The sequence below is a fragment of the Eumetopias jubatus genome, unplaced genomic scaffold (genome assembly GCF_037043125.1).
Source record: "Eumetopias jubatus isolate StellerSeaLion01/CBP00866 unplaced genomic scaffold, mEumJub1_p1.0 scaffold_12, whole genome shotgun sequence".
NCBI lineage: Eukaryota > Metazoa > Chordata > Mammalia > Carnivora > Otariidae > Eumetopias > Eumetopias jubatus.
The window spans coordinates 51,848,741-51,862,856 of record NW_028274818.1 but is presented as its reverse complement, the minus strand read 5'-3'; the positions used below and the strand labels follow the sequence as shown (position 1 = coordinate 51,862,856).

At 46.5% G+C, this 14,116-nt stretch overlaps 1 protein-coding gene across 2 annotated transcripts in view; it reads right to left on the bottom strand.

Annotated features, from left to right (window-relative positions):
* Positions 1-3,894: 3,894 nt before the first annotated feature.
* KIAA0040 (KIAA0040 ortholog) overlaps positions 3,895-14,116 on the bottom strand; it is a 35,814-nt gene continuing 25,592 nt past the window's right edge. The window contains exon 2 of one of the 2 annotated variants that reach the window (XM_028122960.2): positions 3,895-7,457. In XM_028122960.2, the coding sequence (XP_027978761.1) occupies positions 7,025-7,324 (300 nt within the window). In that variant the 5' untranslated portion in view covers positions 7,325-7,457 and the 3' untranslated portion in view covers positions 3,895-7,024. The remainder of the gene's footprint in view (positions 7,458-14,116) is intronic. The other variant, XR_015766479.1, reaches the window with a different exon arrangement.

Sequence of the window (14,116 nt, the reverse complement as noted above, 5' to 3'; positions counted from 1 at the left end):
TGTTATATAAAGAAGTCAGGTTCCCAGGTTAGCCCATAAATGCCTGTTTATTCTCTAATGCCCATGAATTGCAGTGCATGTATAATGACAGAAATAGAAAATGACAGTATTGCAGTATCGTAATTTAAATAAAGGAAGGAAACAAGATGGAGTGGAAATGGTTCTTTATTTGGGTGAGTGAAGAAAATTAGGTTTAATTAGACAAGGATAAGGAGGTGGGTGAGGCTTGCTATAGAACATCTGAAGGAGTCATCTAAGTATTCTGAAGTCTTAGGGGCAGAGCCCTTTAGTGTTTTCAAAAGGTTCTGACTCAAAGGAGGTGCTGCAAGCTAATAGTCTTTGAGGAGCCCAGATCTGCAGATTAGCCTGGACCACGAATGCCTGGTGTGTGGAAAGGGCACTAGGATAGCATCCTGAAGACTTTGGTTTCCATTCCAGGTCTGGGTGAGTTGCTCACCTTCTCTGGGCCTCATATTCTTCATTTATAAGATGGGAATGACCTCAGTCCCTGATGTACTCCCTGCAAGAATCAAATGAGATCCTGAAAACACTCTTATGTAATAGGTGGTAGTAAGAGGGCTTGGATCTTTAGTGCTTATAACTTCAATCAAAACGTTTGCATTTTCTTTCTTCTTTTTCCTCTTCTTTTTTTTCCTTGATAGCCGTGTACCTCTAGCCAATTCTAGGGTGTATGTGCTATGGATCGCCACCAATGGGATTGTTACAGCTCACAAATGGAAGAAAGATAAAAGGCAGAGTGAGAAAGAATCAGACTGGGGTTTCTTGGGGGATGGTATGAATTGAGCTGTACATGAACCCTCCATGGCAGCGTTTCCCCAGTGGTGTTCCTTGGGACGCTTGCCCCTCCAGAGCTGCCAAAAAAAGAGGCTTCATGGCCAAATAAGCTTGGGAAAACTCTGAGTTAAGGGGGAGTTACACTAGTTTCTTTACTATAGTACCTGTTAGAACCTTTAATGTGAGGCATGACTGCAGATCTCATGGGGTAGAGAGGGGAAGTCATGTTACATCGTATTTTGCAAACTTATTTGACCATAGAATTTTTGTTGTTGTTGCTTTCTGAGTAGATAATATTTCTTAAGGTGTGGTTCAGGGACCACTGGCAATTACCTAGAGTGCTTGTTAGAAGAACAGGTGGTCCGGACCCACCCTAGACTTAGTAGATCTATCCGAAAGGCAGAGGGTTGGGGAATCTGCACATGTAAGAAACACTCCAGTCATCCCTTTTCTTTTCTTTTTTCCCCCTAATCAATACATTATTTAGCGTATGGTATGTACTTAGCTCCATTCTAGTTATTGGAAATAAAGTGGTGAGTAAGATAGTTACTCTTCAGGCCTCACAAAGGCTACTTCTAATGAGGATGGGATGGGAGGGGAGAGCAGGAAGACAGGAACATACACAGTGCAGCATAGTCTGATTTTGCTGTGATCCAGAAGACTTGTGTGGTTAGGGAAGCTTTCTTGGAGGCCATGATGTAAACTATGAAATACTTCACCAAAAATATGTAATGACAATTAAGACTTAAGGTTATGAAAATCCCTCATATGTCAGGTGAGCATGGCAGTCTTGACCCTGAAGGATTCGTGAACATCACATAAAACCCAGTGTGTCTTTAGCACATTTAGTTCAAAGCCCAGCCATCTAGCTGGACTGACGCTCTAAGGGAAACACCATAGGAAGTGTAGATGTTGACTCAGTCTTTCTTGATCTGGCCACCAGGGTGCACTGTCACACAGGGTGGTTTGGTTGTGCGCAGGAGGGGCTGAGGCAGGGGTGAGTAGGTACCCTACCCATCACATACGGCAAATTGGCAGTATCGGTACTATTATAGGCTGTGCAGTGTGTGGTGAAATTATGGAACATATCACGCCAAGAGGAATAGAAAATGCACATTATTTTCATCCCCTATCTCATTTGACCTGTCTGCATCATCTGACTCTATGGACTTGCTTTCTTCTTGAAAGTTTCTTCTCCTTTGGCTTCAAGGATACAACTCTGTCATTATCTTCCTTCTACCCTTAATTACAACAACCAACGTTTGCAAAGGCTCTATGCTGAACGCTTTATATGCTTTATCTTATTTATTGCTCTGTCCCTGTGAGAGAGGGACTATCATTCACTCTCCCATACAGGTTAATCTTTACAGAGATTAAGTCATGGCCTAAATTCCATAACCAGTGGGAGGTGGAGTTAGCATCAAAATCAGGACACCCTTAGTCCTGAGTCCTAGCCCAATGTGGAAGCAGTGACCACATTGGGCTGTAATGATCGATTAGCTTGTCTGCCTCCCACCCCCCGCCCCCAGCCAGGCTGTGAGCCCCTCCAGGACCACTCTGTGTCGTTGGCATCTAGTAAAGAGCCAAAAATGGTAATGGAATAAGTAATCTCAAAGAGGGAGTTAGATATATGCATGCTGCATGCATGGCCATTCCCGAATGAAGTATCACAGGTATTTGTCCCCATGATGGGGACAGATAGCTGTATTGAAGGAACTTTTTTTTTCTAGTCCTGTAATCCTGTGACTTTGAATTTGGGAAAAATGCTAAAATCAAAGGGCAAGGGGCCAGCACAGAGAGTTCTGGTGAGTTGAGAGTGCTCAAAGCATTGTCCAGATCCATATGCTCAGCATTGCGGGCAGGGCTGAGCCTGGGCAGGTGGGGGCTGGTGGCATTTAGCCCTGGCGTCCCCTCAGGTATGCAGCAGCTGTTCCCTACCTGTGGTTTCTGGACAACAGTCTCTGCTCTATCCTGGAAAGTTTTGGAAGTCCTGGAGGAAAGAACAGAGAGCTGAATAAAAACTGTTTCCTTGGGCTGTCGTGGAGTGTGTGGCAATGGGGAAGGGAGCCTAGGAATCAACTAAAACTACAGGAATGTCAGCCTGCCTTAGGGGAAAGAAGACATAGGGGGCGCCGGTGCCATAGATCTGTCTTCCTAAGCCTTAACTGAAATGTAATGAACACAGAGTTTTGTCGGCCTGTTTGACCACTCTGCCACTCCTGTCCCCACCAAGCATCTGGTAGCTGCTAGCCACACATAGCTGTCGAGCACTTGAACTATGGCTGGTATAACTCAGCTACTGGACCTTTAATTTTATTTAATTTTAATTAATTTAAATAGCTACACTTAGCGAATGGTACCATATTGGACCGTGTAGATAGAGAACATTTCCATCTTCTCTACTTCTATTGGACAGCACTGCTCTAGAGGGCTTCTGCTTAATGGCCGGCTTAGTATCATCAGGGGAGGACTTTGGAGCATTGACATTATCCCATTTCTCAACCGGCGCAAAGGTGTGGTCCCCTTGGAAAAAAGATGGGCATTTACACATACATATGTGTGTCTTCCTGTCTGGCTGACTATCTATGTATCTAAGGACCTATGTCTCTAACTATGACTGTATGTATCTGTGTATGTATCTATCTGTGCATCTAACTATGTATGTATCTATCTCCCCAGCAGCTACTGTAGAGACTTTGGATCTCCCCCTTTCCCAGCACCGGATTTAACTTAGAGGTCTATTTTTTACTTGGTTTTTGCTATTTTCCTCTTTCTCCTTTAAGAAGACCTTGATTGACCTCACTGAAGGGAATGCTAAGAGTCACCAGAGAGCATCAGTCAGTGTTTTCCCTGCAGTTGGCGCCTCTCCGGTGCCTGGTCTCTGAGGTGTCTGCTCTGCAGGCAGGGATGCGAGAGCATGGTCTTGGTCCTTTGACCTATAACTCTGTCAGGGGGAAGACAGAGCCCTGGGACAGCTGGGTCTTTTGTGTCCTAGTGGGAGTCGCTGCCTTTGTCATTTCTGAGTGATGTCTGGGAGAGGGCAATATTGGATGTCAAGAAAGTAACTGATGCCAACAGGTAAGGAAACCAGGCATGGCCTTTTATTTTCAAAGTCTTTTATTTAAATAAATTTTTCTTTTGCATGTGTTTGAATTTTCCAGAAAAAAAAAATACTGACAAATACTCTACAGCTTGGACCATTTATACTCTTTTCCAAAAGGTGACTGCCCTTTTTCTACATTTTCCCCTCCTCCAAGAAATAAAAAGGCAAATACATTGAACAGAGGGGAGAAGGCCTCCTCTGATGGTGGTGGCCGAGTTTGGCAGGAGCTGTTCCGATCTCAGCCTGGGGGCTCCTCCCCAAGCCTGTGCTGGTTTAGGAAACCTGTTCTTTATCAGTCTTCTTGCCTCCATTAGCTTAAACTCTCCAAGATGGGCCAAGCAGTCTCGGGTCCCAAGGCACCCTTGGCTGCCGGTGGCAGTTCTGGGGCAGAGGCTGAGGAGAAGGAGTAAAAGCGAAGAGGAATAAAGAAAGGGCTGGACCTGGGATGGTGGTGCTGGGAGGAACAGGAATAATAGAAGATAAAACAGGGCAGAAAGACGAGGATGAGTGGGGATGACAGGGAATGGCTCTGATGATTGCCTTGGGCCCCTCGCACAGACCCAGGTATTCAACAGAAGTTTGGGGGCCAAGGGCACCCCGGGCAGTGTTGGAGGGACCCTGGTGGAGGTTGTCAGGGGAGGCTGGGGAGGAGAAAACATAAGCCTCACTCAGCATCTGGGTCTCCTGAGTCCTAGGCTATGGAAGCAACAGAGAAGTGGGTTTCTGGGTGTTTCGCGCCTGGAGGTAGTTCAAGTCCATTTGATTAGGAGACAGCAGGGCGGTGTCCCTGGAGACAGAGGCCTTGTCATGGCAATGACAACCAACTGCGGTCTTAATTCAAACTAGCAGCCAGTTGCCATGACAACCGTGTTACTTGTGTGGTCCCTGATCTTAGGGATCCTCTCTCCTAGATCACATCTGACACCCAGCCTCAGCCGTCAGCTCTGCGTCTCCCTAAGTCATCCATCTTAGGGGGCTTAAGAATTGGAGGCAGGAAGGGCAGCCGGTCCCAGTGGGCAGTGGCCGACGCGGGGAGGCACGTGCATTTGGTGTGGGGTGATGAGCGGTCATCCTGTGATGGGAAGGGGACAGCTAGATGCTCCCTGACAGGCTGTCCATGTACAGGGGGGACAGAGAAGCAGAGAGTGCTTCTTTCTCTGCTCAAAGGGGTTAAGGAGTAGGGGGTCTGAGTGCCCAGGGCATTTGGGGCCCCTTGGTATGAGAAGGTGGGTGTGACTGGTTCTAAAATACATGAAGGCCTGAATTATGACCCACAGGGCAGCCCATTAGAAGACCCTGGTGCAACGGTCACCACCAGACGCCTGCCCTCCTCAAGCCTGGAGTCTACCTGCAGGGCACGTAAACACCAGGCAGCTTAGCAGAGCGAACAGCGCGTACATTTGTCCATGAACACAATCTTGCAGAACAGCTATCAAAGTTTAGCTACATTGTTAATTAAATTGCAATTTTACTGCCATTTAGAACAGCTTTTGTGGGGAAATATTTCAAGAGAGCTACCCAGCAGATTTGCAAGTGACCTTTCAGAGCACAACCCGCTCTCAATTTGGGAAGTCTCCATCTTTGTAATATGGTCACAATACAATCAGAATACCAACCAGTTTGTCATGTAAATGGATTAACTCAGCCTCCCAACCTCAGCCTGCTGGGGAGACAGACACTCTCCTCAACTCCCTGTGGATCTAGACTACCTGTCATCATGGGTCTCAGGGCATCCACGTCAACCTGACTGTTGGTTCTGCATGCAGCCTCTGGGGAGCATTCAATGCCCACCTTCCATCCTTTGCAGCAATTAGTGGTCTCAGAAAAGAAGGTCACTTGGGGGGATCAGCGAGGTATCACACATTTACCCTTAACATCATTGCATATCCAACAGCAACCACAGACAGTTCTAAGTATCTACTGTGTGCAAGGCACTTGCCTGAGCTTTGAGATAAATATGACTAAACCTCTATATAGCTTTCTTCTACTTTCATTTACACTCTATAACTTCTGTATCCCATCTGCAGCATACCATGCATTTATTACAACCTTATGAAAGTGTTTCCAGTGGGCCTTCTGGGAGACTGTGCCAGAAATTTTCTTAATTCCTTCCCTGCTGAAAAGCTTTGGTTACACAGGAGATCCCTAGCTCGGGTGTAACATCCCTTTCCTATCTGTAAAACAGACACTGCCCAGGTCCACAGCTGCAGTTCACTGAAGTGGATGGAGTATGCCTGGTTTCCAGAGAATTCTAGAAGTCACTTCCAAGAGCTGTTTGTGTTTGGAGAAGGGCACCTTGTTGAGTGGTTCTGGGGGTAGCATCTCAAAGAGAGGTCTTAGACAACATTAGATACCTATCAGTGGAAATGGGGACCTTGTCATGAGTTGCAAGATGGTGCTTTCAATGAATTTTGATCCTTCTCACTTTAAGCTTTGCCTCCCAGATGAGAAACATGGGAACTTTGTGTGTCTGTATCAATACACAGGGATGGGAACTGTACCAGGTTGCTGGAATGTCCAAATATGAGGATTTCCAGTAAAACGTTATGGAGGAATAGGAACAAGAAAGCACATATCTCTAACCTGAGTGGTAGATGGGTAGACAGTGCAGAGGTACCTTGCCTGGTTATATAATTGTGCATGTGTGCTAGAATCTGGCCAGGCCTTCCTATGAGACATTTTTGGGAGAGCAGATAATGTACTTGCACAAAGTAGATATTCAATGGATATTTGATGAACAGAATATATTTGCCCAGGTACCTGTTGCCTGAATGTGTGTGTGTGTGTGTGTGTGCATGTGTGCGCATTTGGGAGACATGTCAAGATGTATGGACAAACATTCTTTGTGCTTTTGCATATGGAGCTTGCTAGAGATAGGTGGAAGGCATGCCTGAGTCTGTGGCAAAGAGCACTGCTATTGGACACATAGCTGCCAAGACAGTACCCAAGAATTGTCCGTGTTCTTCCCGGGCTGTCCTCCGGTGGGGCATCCAGCCTGAGGTTTGTCCCTTGGTTAGTTCCTCTGTGGACATGAGCGCGTCACTTTAGGGATTGCTGCTCTCTAGCCTGTGTGTACTTAGAAGGTGGCTTAGCCCCCGAGAAAGGACGCCTATGCTTCCTGCCTAACTAGACAGGCAGTGATGGCCTCTTTTCCATCTGGAGAAGCTTGGGCTGAGCAGAGATCCAGAGGTCTTCTTCAGCCTTCTTCTTCTTCTTCCTCTTCTTCCCCTTGTTTCGCTCTGGCTGTTGGTCATTCTTGCCTGGCCGGCTCCAGCAGCAATGACAACAGATGAAGAGGAACGTGATGACCACTAGCAGTGGCAGCCCCAGAAGGATGCCCAGGCAGATGGTGTTGAAGAGGCCCTCTTGGTGTTTGGTCAAGATGGTGTCCCAAATGAGACTGAAGAAGGAGCTGATTTTCTCCATGGTGCTTGGTTAGACTGGGGCCAAAGGAAACTCTCAGCTCACTAGCAAGTCCTGGGCTCAAGAGGATGCAGCCTTGTCCACTTGTAAGTTATTCCTCTTCCAGCTTTGGGTTTGGGCATGCCAATGTTAGCAGCTGAAGAGAGCAAAACAGACAATTCAAGAGAAACGCAGCAGGAATGGTCTATGATTTTTAACAACATCATATTTTTTAAGCTTGGGAAAAGGGAGGGAATTGGAAATTTCCAGAGTTCACTGAAATGGTATTGAAATTCAATAAATAAAATAAATGCATGCATTTAAGTAGGTACTAACGAATTCTTATACACACTGTATAGGGCTTAGTGTACAAGAATTAATAGTATGTCAGACCCAGCATGTAGCAGGTGCTCAGCATTTGCTGGATAAATGAATCAAGTGTAGATTCAGTGTTCTGGGTAGGGGTTGGTGCCTCTACAAGAGCAGCTCTCAATCTTTTCTCCCTGCAGCTCACCTGATAGATGCCGAACACATACTACTCATGGGAGAGCTGTATGTGACTTTCTATGAATGCAACTTGCCATTTTCAGTACTTACTAAAGCTTAAGCACAAGGTGAAATGTCTAAATCTTGCTGCCTGTCATAGGGGGCTTCGATCTCCACCAGGCTGTGGTTCTTGTCCTGTCTCACCCCTGCCTTCATGCTCTCTTCTCTGCTCCATCTCCTCCCTCCTTACATCCCACTCCTGTGCCCAAAGAGGACTCACCGAGCCTTGCAGTGGGAGACCATTTGCTGGTTCCCTCTGTTTCTACCGTCCTCTCCCTCATTGTCCTCATCTCTGCTTCCTGTCCCTCAACCAAATATTCCCAAGTCTCCTTCTCTGCCTGTTCCTGTTCTTTGCCATGGAAAAGGAGTCTTGCAGGCTGCTCAGCAATGGTGTTTGGAAACTGGGATGGGATCCCTACTGCCATCCTGAGCTCAACTTACAGCCAGGGCTGTTCTGGTCGCTTGTACAGAGTGGCCCTTCTTCCACTGGTACCCCTTTCACCTCTCCACATACATCTTAGGCCTCAGCTCTTGAGTATGAAGTCTTAACAGGCTCCTTTGGTTCTGGAATCCACAGATTCTTGTGTCTAAAGACTTGGAGGGCAGCATGTTTCAAGGAAATTCAAAAGACCTTCTGGTACAGACACGGCCTGGGACACAAAGATCAAAGACTCATCGATTTTCAGGCTGGAGACCTTAGAGATCATCCCAACCAATGCTCTCGCTTAAAGATTAAGAATCTGAGGCCCAGTATGGGGGAGGTGATATGTCTAAGGCCACGCAGAGATGCACCGAACACCCAGAGTTCGGGACGATGACATTACTTTATATTTGCATTTTACTCGCTACTTTTCTAATCACTTTCATATGAATTATATTTTTTAAAGAGAGCAACAGGATGGTGCATTGTCTATGCAGAAAAGTGCTGGGGGACCTGGGTTCACAATCAGCATGAAGTCCAGGCTTCATTCTGTTGTCCTGCACTGGGACACACATGTGTGTCCCCTCCTGGGTAGTGTGTTATACTCGGGGGTTGTCTTCAGAAGCCTGATTCCTTGGATAGCACTCTGTAAGTGTCCCGTGTACCCGTGTGTCCTTCCAAGTCCACCTGAACCCAGTCCTAGTCTGCTGGCATTTAGACTCACACACTGTGTATACAAATCATTCAATTGTATAAATTGGTACCTACTCCCTTGCCGTCTGGTCCATGAAAATGAAGTAATGCTAAGCAATGGCACTGAGATCCCAGTCACCATTCTAGGCACTTCTCCCCAACTGACTCATTTCATTTCATCACAACTTAATGGAGGAGGTACAGTTATTTCCCTCATCTTGCAGGTGAACAGGCAGAGGCACAGATCACACACCAAGTGACTGGCAGAGCTGGCCTTACTGATTCTGGAAAGTTTGGCTCCAGATCCCCGAGGGGTGAGCTCCTCACAGGTGTTGCTCTGAGCCTCCTATTCCTTTGTGTGGAATTAACCCATTTTGGCAAGTAGCCCAGGATTTATAGAATCTTACAATACGTGGCCATTCCCCGGATTGACTTCAATGTTTATCCCAATCTGTTGTGGAAAAAGACTACGGAGTGATTTATTTCCCATTGTCAGATACTTCACAAATGCGGAAGATACATACAATAAAAATCCAGTCCTGCTCAAGTGGAGGTTTATAGAAAGCATATGACTGCCTGAACTTAAACTCAACATGCAACAAAGAAAAACGTTCTGAGAAGTCACATCCCCTTGCCAGAAGCTCTGCCTGAGCCCCTTTGAGGCCCTGGGAATATCACATGCCATGGATCTGCCCACACACCATCAAGCCCACAGCCTCTTTGTTGAGAAAACACACCCTTGAGCATCCTCTAACTGCCCCCATCCGCCATCGAGGCCACTCCACGGTCTTGCTCCTTCTCACCCACTTGTCTCTCTGGCTTTTCCTTCTTGCTTTGCCATCACCTTAGCTTTTACTCCAGCCCTTGTTTGGCCCCAGAGTTTTTTGGCCCATCTGGAGGGAATGTCCTGCTCTGTTGAGGGAAGACTCTGGGTATTTTTCACTAATTTGATTCACACGTATACTTTTCTGGGACCAAATGCGCCTTGTACTGCATGTCTATGACTCAGATTAGACACCACCACCATATTTGTTGACAAACTCTTCTTGCCAGATGTCACACTGGTCCCTGCAGGGAGCATCATGCATCAGGGGCCCACTTTTGGATTCAACCAGGGAGAAAGAGGAAGGGCTTTGAGCCCTTGGAGAATATCAGGGCATTTTTTCATGAAGATAGAGCCATCTGAGGAGGACCTGGAAAGAGGAGCCGGATCTTGACAGAGAAACATGGGTAAAAGGATGTGCACAGATTCTAGGCAGAGAAACTTTTAGAACATGGCAGGAGAACAGGGTGCCTTCTGGTGAGCCTGGGGCTCAGAGTGTGAGAGAAGAGGACTGTAGGTTGTGGCCAGGGTAGAGAGGGCCTCCATGGGGTGTGTGTTTATTTGGGGGCTTTGTAATAGGAGGATGCCCTTCAAGAAAAGATAACGGGGTGAGAACAGCCCTGGAAAATGTCTTAAGAGAGCTCTTTATCCATTTAATGAACATTTATTGAACACCTAATACGTGCCACACACTGTGTTAGCTGTTAGGATTCAGTGATGAAGGACAAAGACACGGGGACTTGTATTTTCCAGGAGAGTTACTATTATTCAGGGATCATGTTGTAAAAGACAAATATAATAAGCAAATTTCAACTTAGGTTGCTTAGTTGGCCGAAATAGAAGCATGCATTTGAATTATGTGTTTATCTCAGTGTCCCAGGCCCTCCTACCACTCCCAACCTTTGTCTCAAATTCGTCTATCCGATGACACCTAAAATAGCCTTTGAATAAATAGATTTCTTTTCAAGCTAAAGCTAAGTCAATAATTCACTTTTGGACTCCTGAAGGTACTTATTTGAGTCTACTCTCCATATAGCCAAGGAGAGTATTCATTAATATTTGGAAGCCCAGTCTGGGGAAAATTCAATTAAAAAGGTATTCTTTGTATTTTTTAATCTAAGAATTCTCTTCTAGGCCCCCCCAGTTTACTTGCTGAGCTCTGCTAATCTATACTGTTTAGTTAGTGTTTATGAGCCTCACATTGTTAGCATTTCCAGGAAACAATCAAATATCTCCTTGGTGGTATGAATTAAAAGTTAGAGCTTCCACAGAATGTTTTGTAAAAGGAGCCACACTTTGGGCCTTAGGAATGCTCTCTGGGAGACTCCATCATTTTGCTGGATCTCAAGTATTGCTGACACTGTTTGAAAGGTAATTAGTCTACTCCTCCAAAACCACAATAGGTGCCAACAAACTTGATTGTGTGATTGTTGTTATGGGGGAGGGTGTGTGGAGAAAGAGGAGGGGAAATGTTACTTTTAGTTTCCTTAAAACCAGAAATGACTCATCCTTATATCCTCTGTGGTATCTCGCTGGGGAGAGAGTCATTCATTCATTCTTTCTTCCAAGAGGCTTCAATCTGTCCATATGTAAGGTGTTGATTGGTAATAATGATCGCAGAGCCAGAAGACCTGGGCCAATCTGTGCAGCCTTGGTGAGTTACCGAACCTCAGCTACAAAATGAAGCTAATGAGCTTCCCTCTTAACGATGTGAGGATTAAAAGAGCTCAATATATTTAATGCATTTTGTAAGTGTAAAATGCTATAAAACAATCTATGAAATAGTGAGTTATCTCCAGATAACAATGGACTAATTCTAGCCTTTCTTTCTCCCTCCCTTACCTACAAGCCCAATTCTCACCACCAAAGAACCATGGGCCCCCATCCCATTCAAATGAAAAGAACTTCACAGGTAACCTTGCTGCTTATGGCTGGTCTGAGGGTCTGTGGCTGTAATTCTAGACTCTGGCATCCAGCAACAGAGTTGCTTGGGGACATCTGTTGGTGTCTGGAGGATTGTTGAGCTCATAAAGTAAGGCCTGGGGAGAACACTTAGCCCTCTGTGGGCCGAGGCTCCCTCCCAGCCTTTGGAATCCCTGAAAGTGTACATGGATCATCCTTCTCCAGAGAGGTCTGATCCATCCCTGAGAGACAAGAGCTGCTCCAGAGTTGGCAGGAGTTGGCCAGGCTGGCCCTTGGGCTGTTTTTCCTTCTGGAGCCCCCAGGCAGGGGGCAGGGCATGCTACTTTGCATTGTCTCTCTTTGATCCTGTTTATTCGATGAAATAATACATGTAAAGCTGTAAAGTAGTGTCTGTGGGATAGTAAATGCTTTCTAGAAAGGCTAATGATAAAGATCATGATGGTACCCAGTTAAAATCCCTAAGAGCAACTCCACAGTGACCTCCACATGGTCTAAATCTTTTGCCTTCTAATGGGGGGTGGGCTGAGGTGGGAGGTTCGGGTCTCCCTTTGACCCTTCAAAGACTCCTCTACTGCAGCTGCAGGCTCCAGGCTATGCATGGGTGGCCTTGAGGGCGTGGGGCAGCATCTTATAATTGAAAGTTGGCAGCAAAGACCTCCCTTGGCCTTTCCTCAAGTGATTTCATTGAGTTTTCTACCTTACGCTGTGGTTATCACTCTGCTGCTTTATCCCTTCACCCAAGGACGGACTTCTGGCCAGGCTGGCTGCTAAAAGTCACCTAGGGAGTTAGTTAAATTCAGATTCCTGAGCCCCGCTCCCGGAGACCCTGATGCAGTGGGTCTAGGGTGGGCCCTGGAATTTATGTTTGTAACAAACAGCGCAAGTGTTTCTGGACAATTGTCAGGTATAAAAACCGTGGTATGAGCAAGTTGTTGAATAAGCATAGGAGGCTTGTGTTGAATGAGGGAATGGTCATGGGTGAGGGGAGGTGGGGAAGAGGTCCGTCTTCGTGCCCTGCAACATGGTGGCATTACTTCTCGCTCTTGTGTAGTCAGCACATCTGGGCCAAGACTACTGTCCTGGAGGTCACAATTCAATGCAGCAAACATGCACTGAACACCCAAGATGTCACCAGCCCTGAGCACTTTCCAGTTGAGCGAAGAGGAGAGGGAAGAAAAAAAAAAAGCAGAAGTATAGTGTGATGAGTCCTGCAGTCAAGTTCTGTGTAAAGGGACATGAGAATAGCCTAGGGGAAAGAGTAAGCAGTTTGGCCTGGAGAAAGTCACAGGAAAGAAATGAAAAGGAAATTATAATCAGGACAGGTGTCTGTTCAGTCACTCCTTCAGTGACTTTCTACGGAGCACCTTTTATAGTCTGAGAACGGTGTCGGGTCCTGGGTATCCAGGAACAAGCAGACCAGGTCCCAGTTCTTTTGTTGCTCCAAGTCTAGTGTGGGAAGCAGATTCATCAGAGAGTCCCACAGACAGGTGTGAAATTATAATATGGAAAGTGTGACAGAAGTGATGCTGAGTAATGCCCACCACGGAGGTGGGGGCAGGCTCTGGGTGGGGCTGACTTAACTGAGATCTGAATTACAAAAACGTGGTCAATTACAAAAACAAAGACATGGTCAGAGCGCCTGAAAAGTCTCCAAACATAGAATAAACCTATTTAAAGCATTTTCAAGTAATTTGCTTGATAGGTTTTTTTGTCAACGCTCAGATACCTTTTCAGCTGAAGTGCCTCTAAATTGAAAACAATGAGTTCAGTTGCTGATATGTTATAAAGTGTCCCCCAAAAGTCTAGAAACACAGGGAAATGTGTGTTTTGTGCCTTTTCTCAGACAAACGGTTGGACCCACTGCTTCTTCTGAAAAGGATGTGAAGGACAGTGTGGTTGAACTCAGTGGCAGCGAGTGGCGGTGACAGTGGGGTGATGTGAGGCCCATGAGGCAGGTGGCCCCACCCCCCGTAGGGCTTGTAAGCCCTGTTAATGGTCAGTGTGGGCTGCAGGAGCCATAAGCAACAAGGGGACATCATCGGTCCGTGTTCTGTAAAGAACAGTGTCACAGAGGTGAGAGAGGACCAGTTGGTGGGGGCAAGAGTGGGAAGCAGGATTACAGTTGTTCAGGGGAAATGGCAGCAGGGGTGAGGGTGAGGGTGGGGGCAGAGGGTGGTACAAATGGCCAGACTTGGGTGTTCTCCAGAGGATGTGGTGGGAGAGCTCTTGGGCAGAGGGGCATGAGGGGGTGTCCCTGGGCTGTGCTCTGCTCTTCCTCTTCCAGCCCTGGTCCCTGGGCAGGTCTCCGAGTCTGGCATTTTTTATTTTTTCTAGGCTAGGAATCTCATCAGTCTCTACCTGACTCCCTGCCCTTTCTCCTGGAGGTTTGGAGCATCTTATTCAGCCCCAG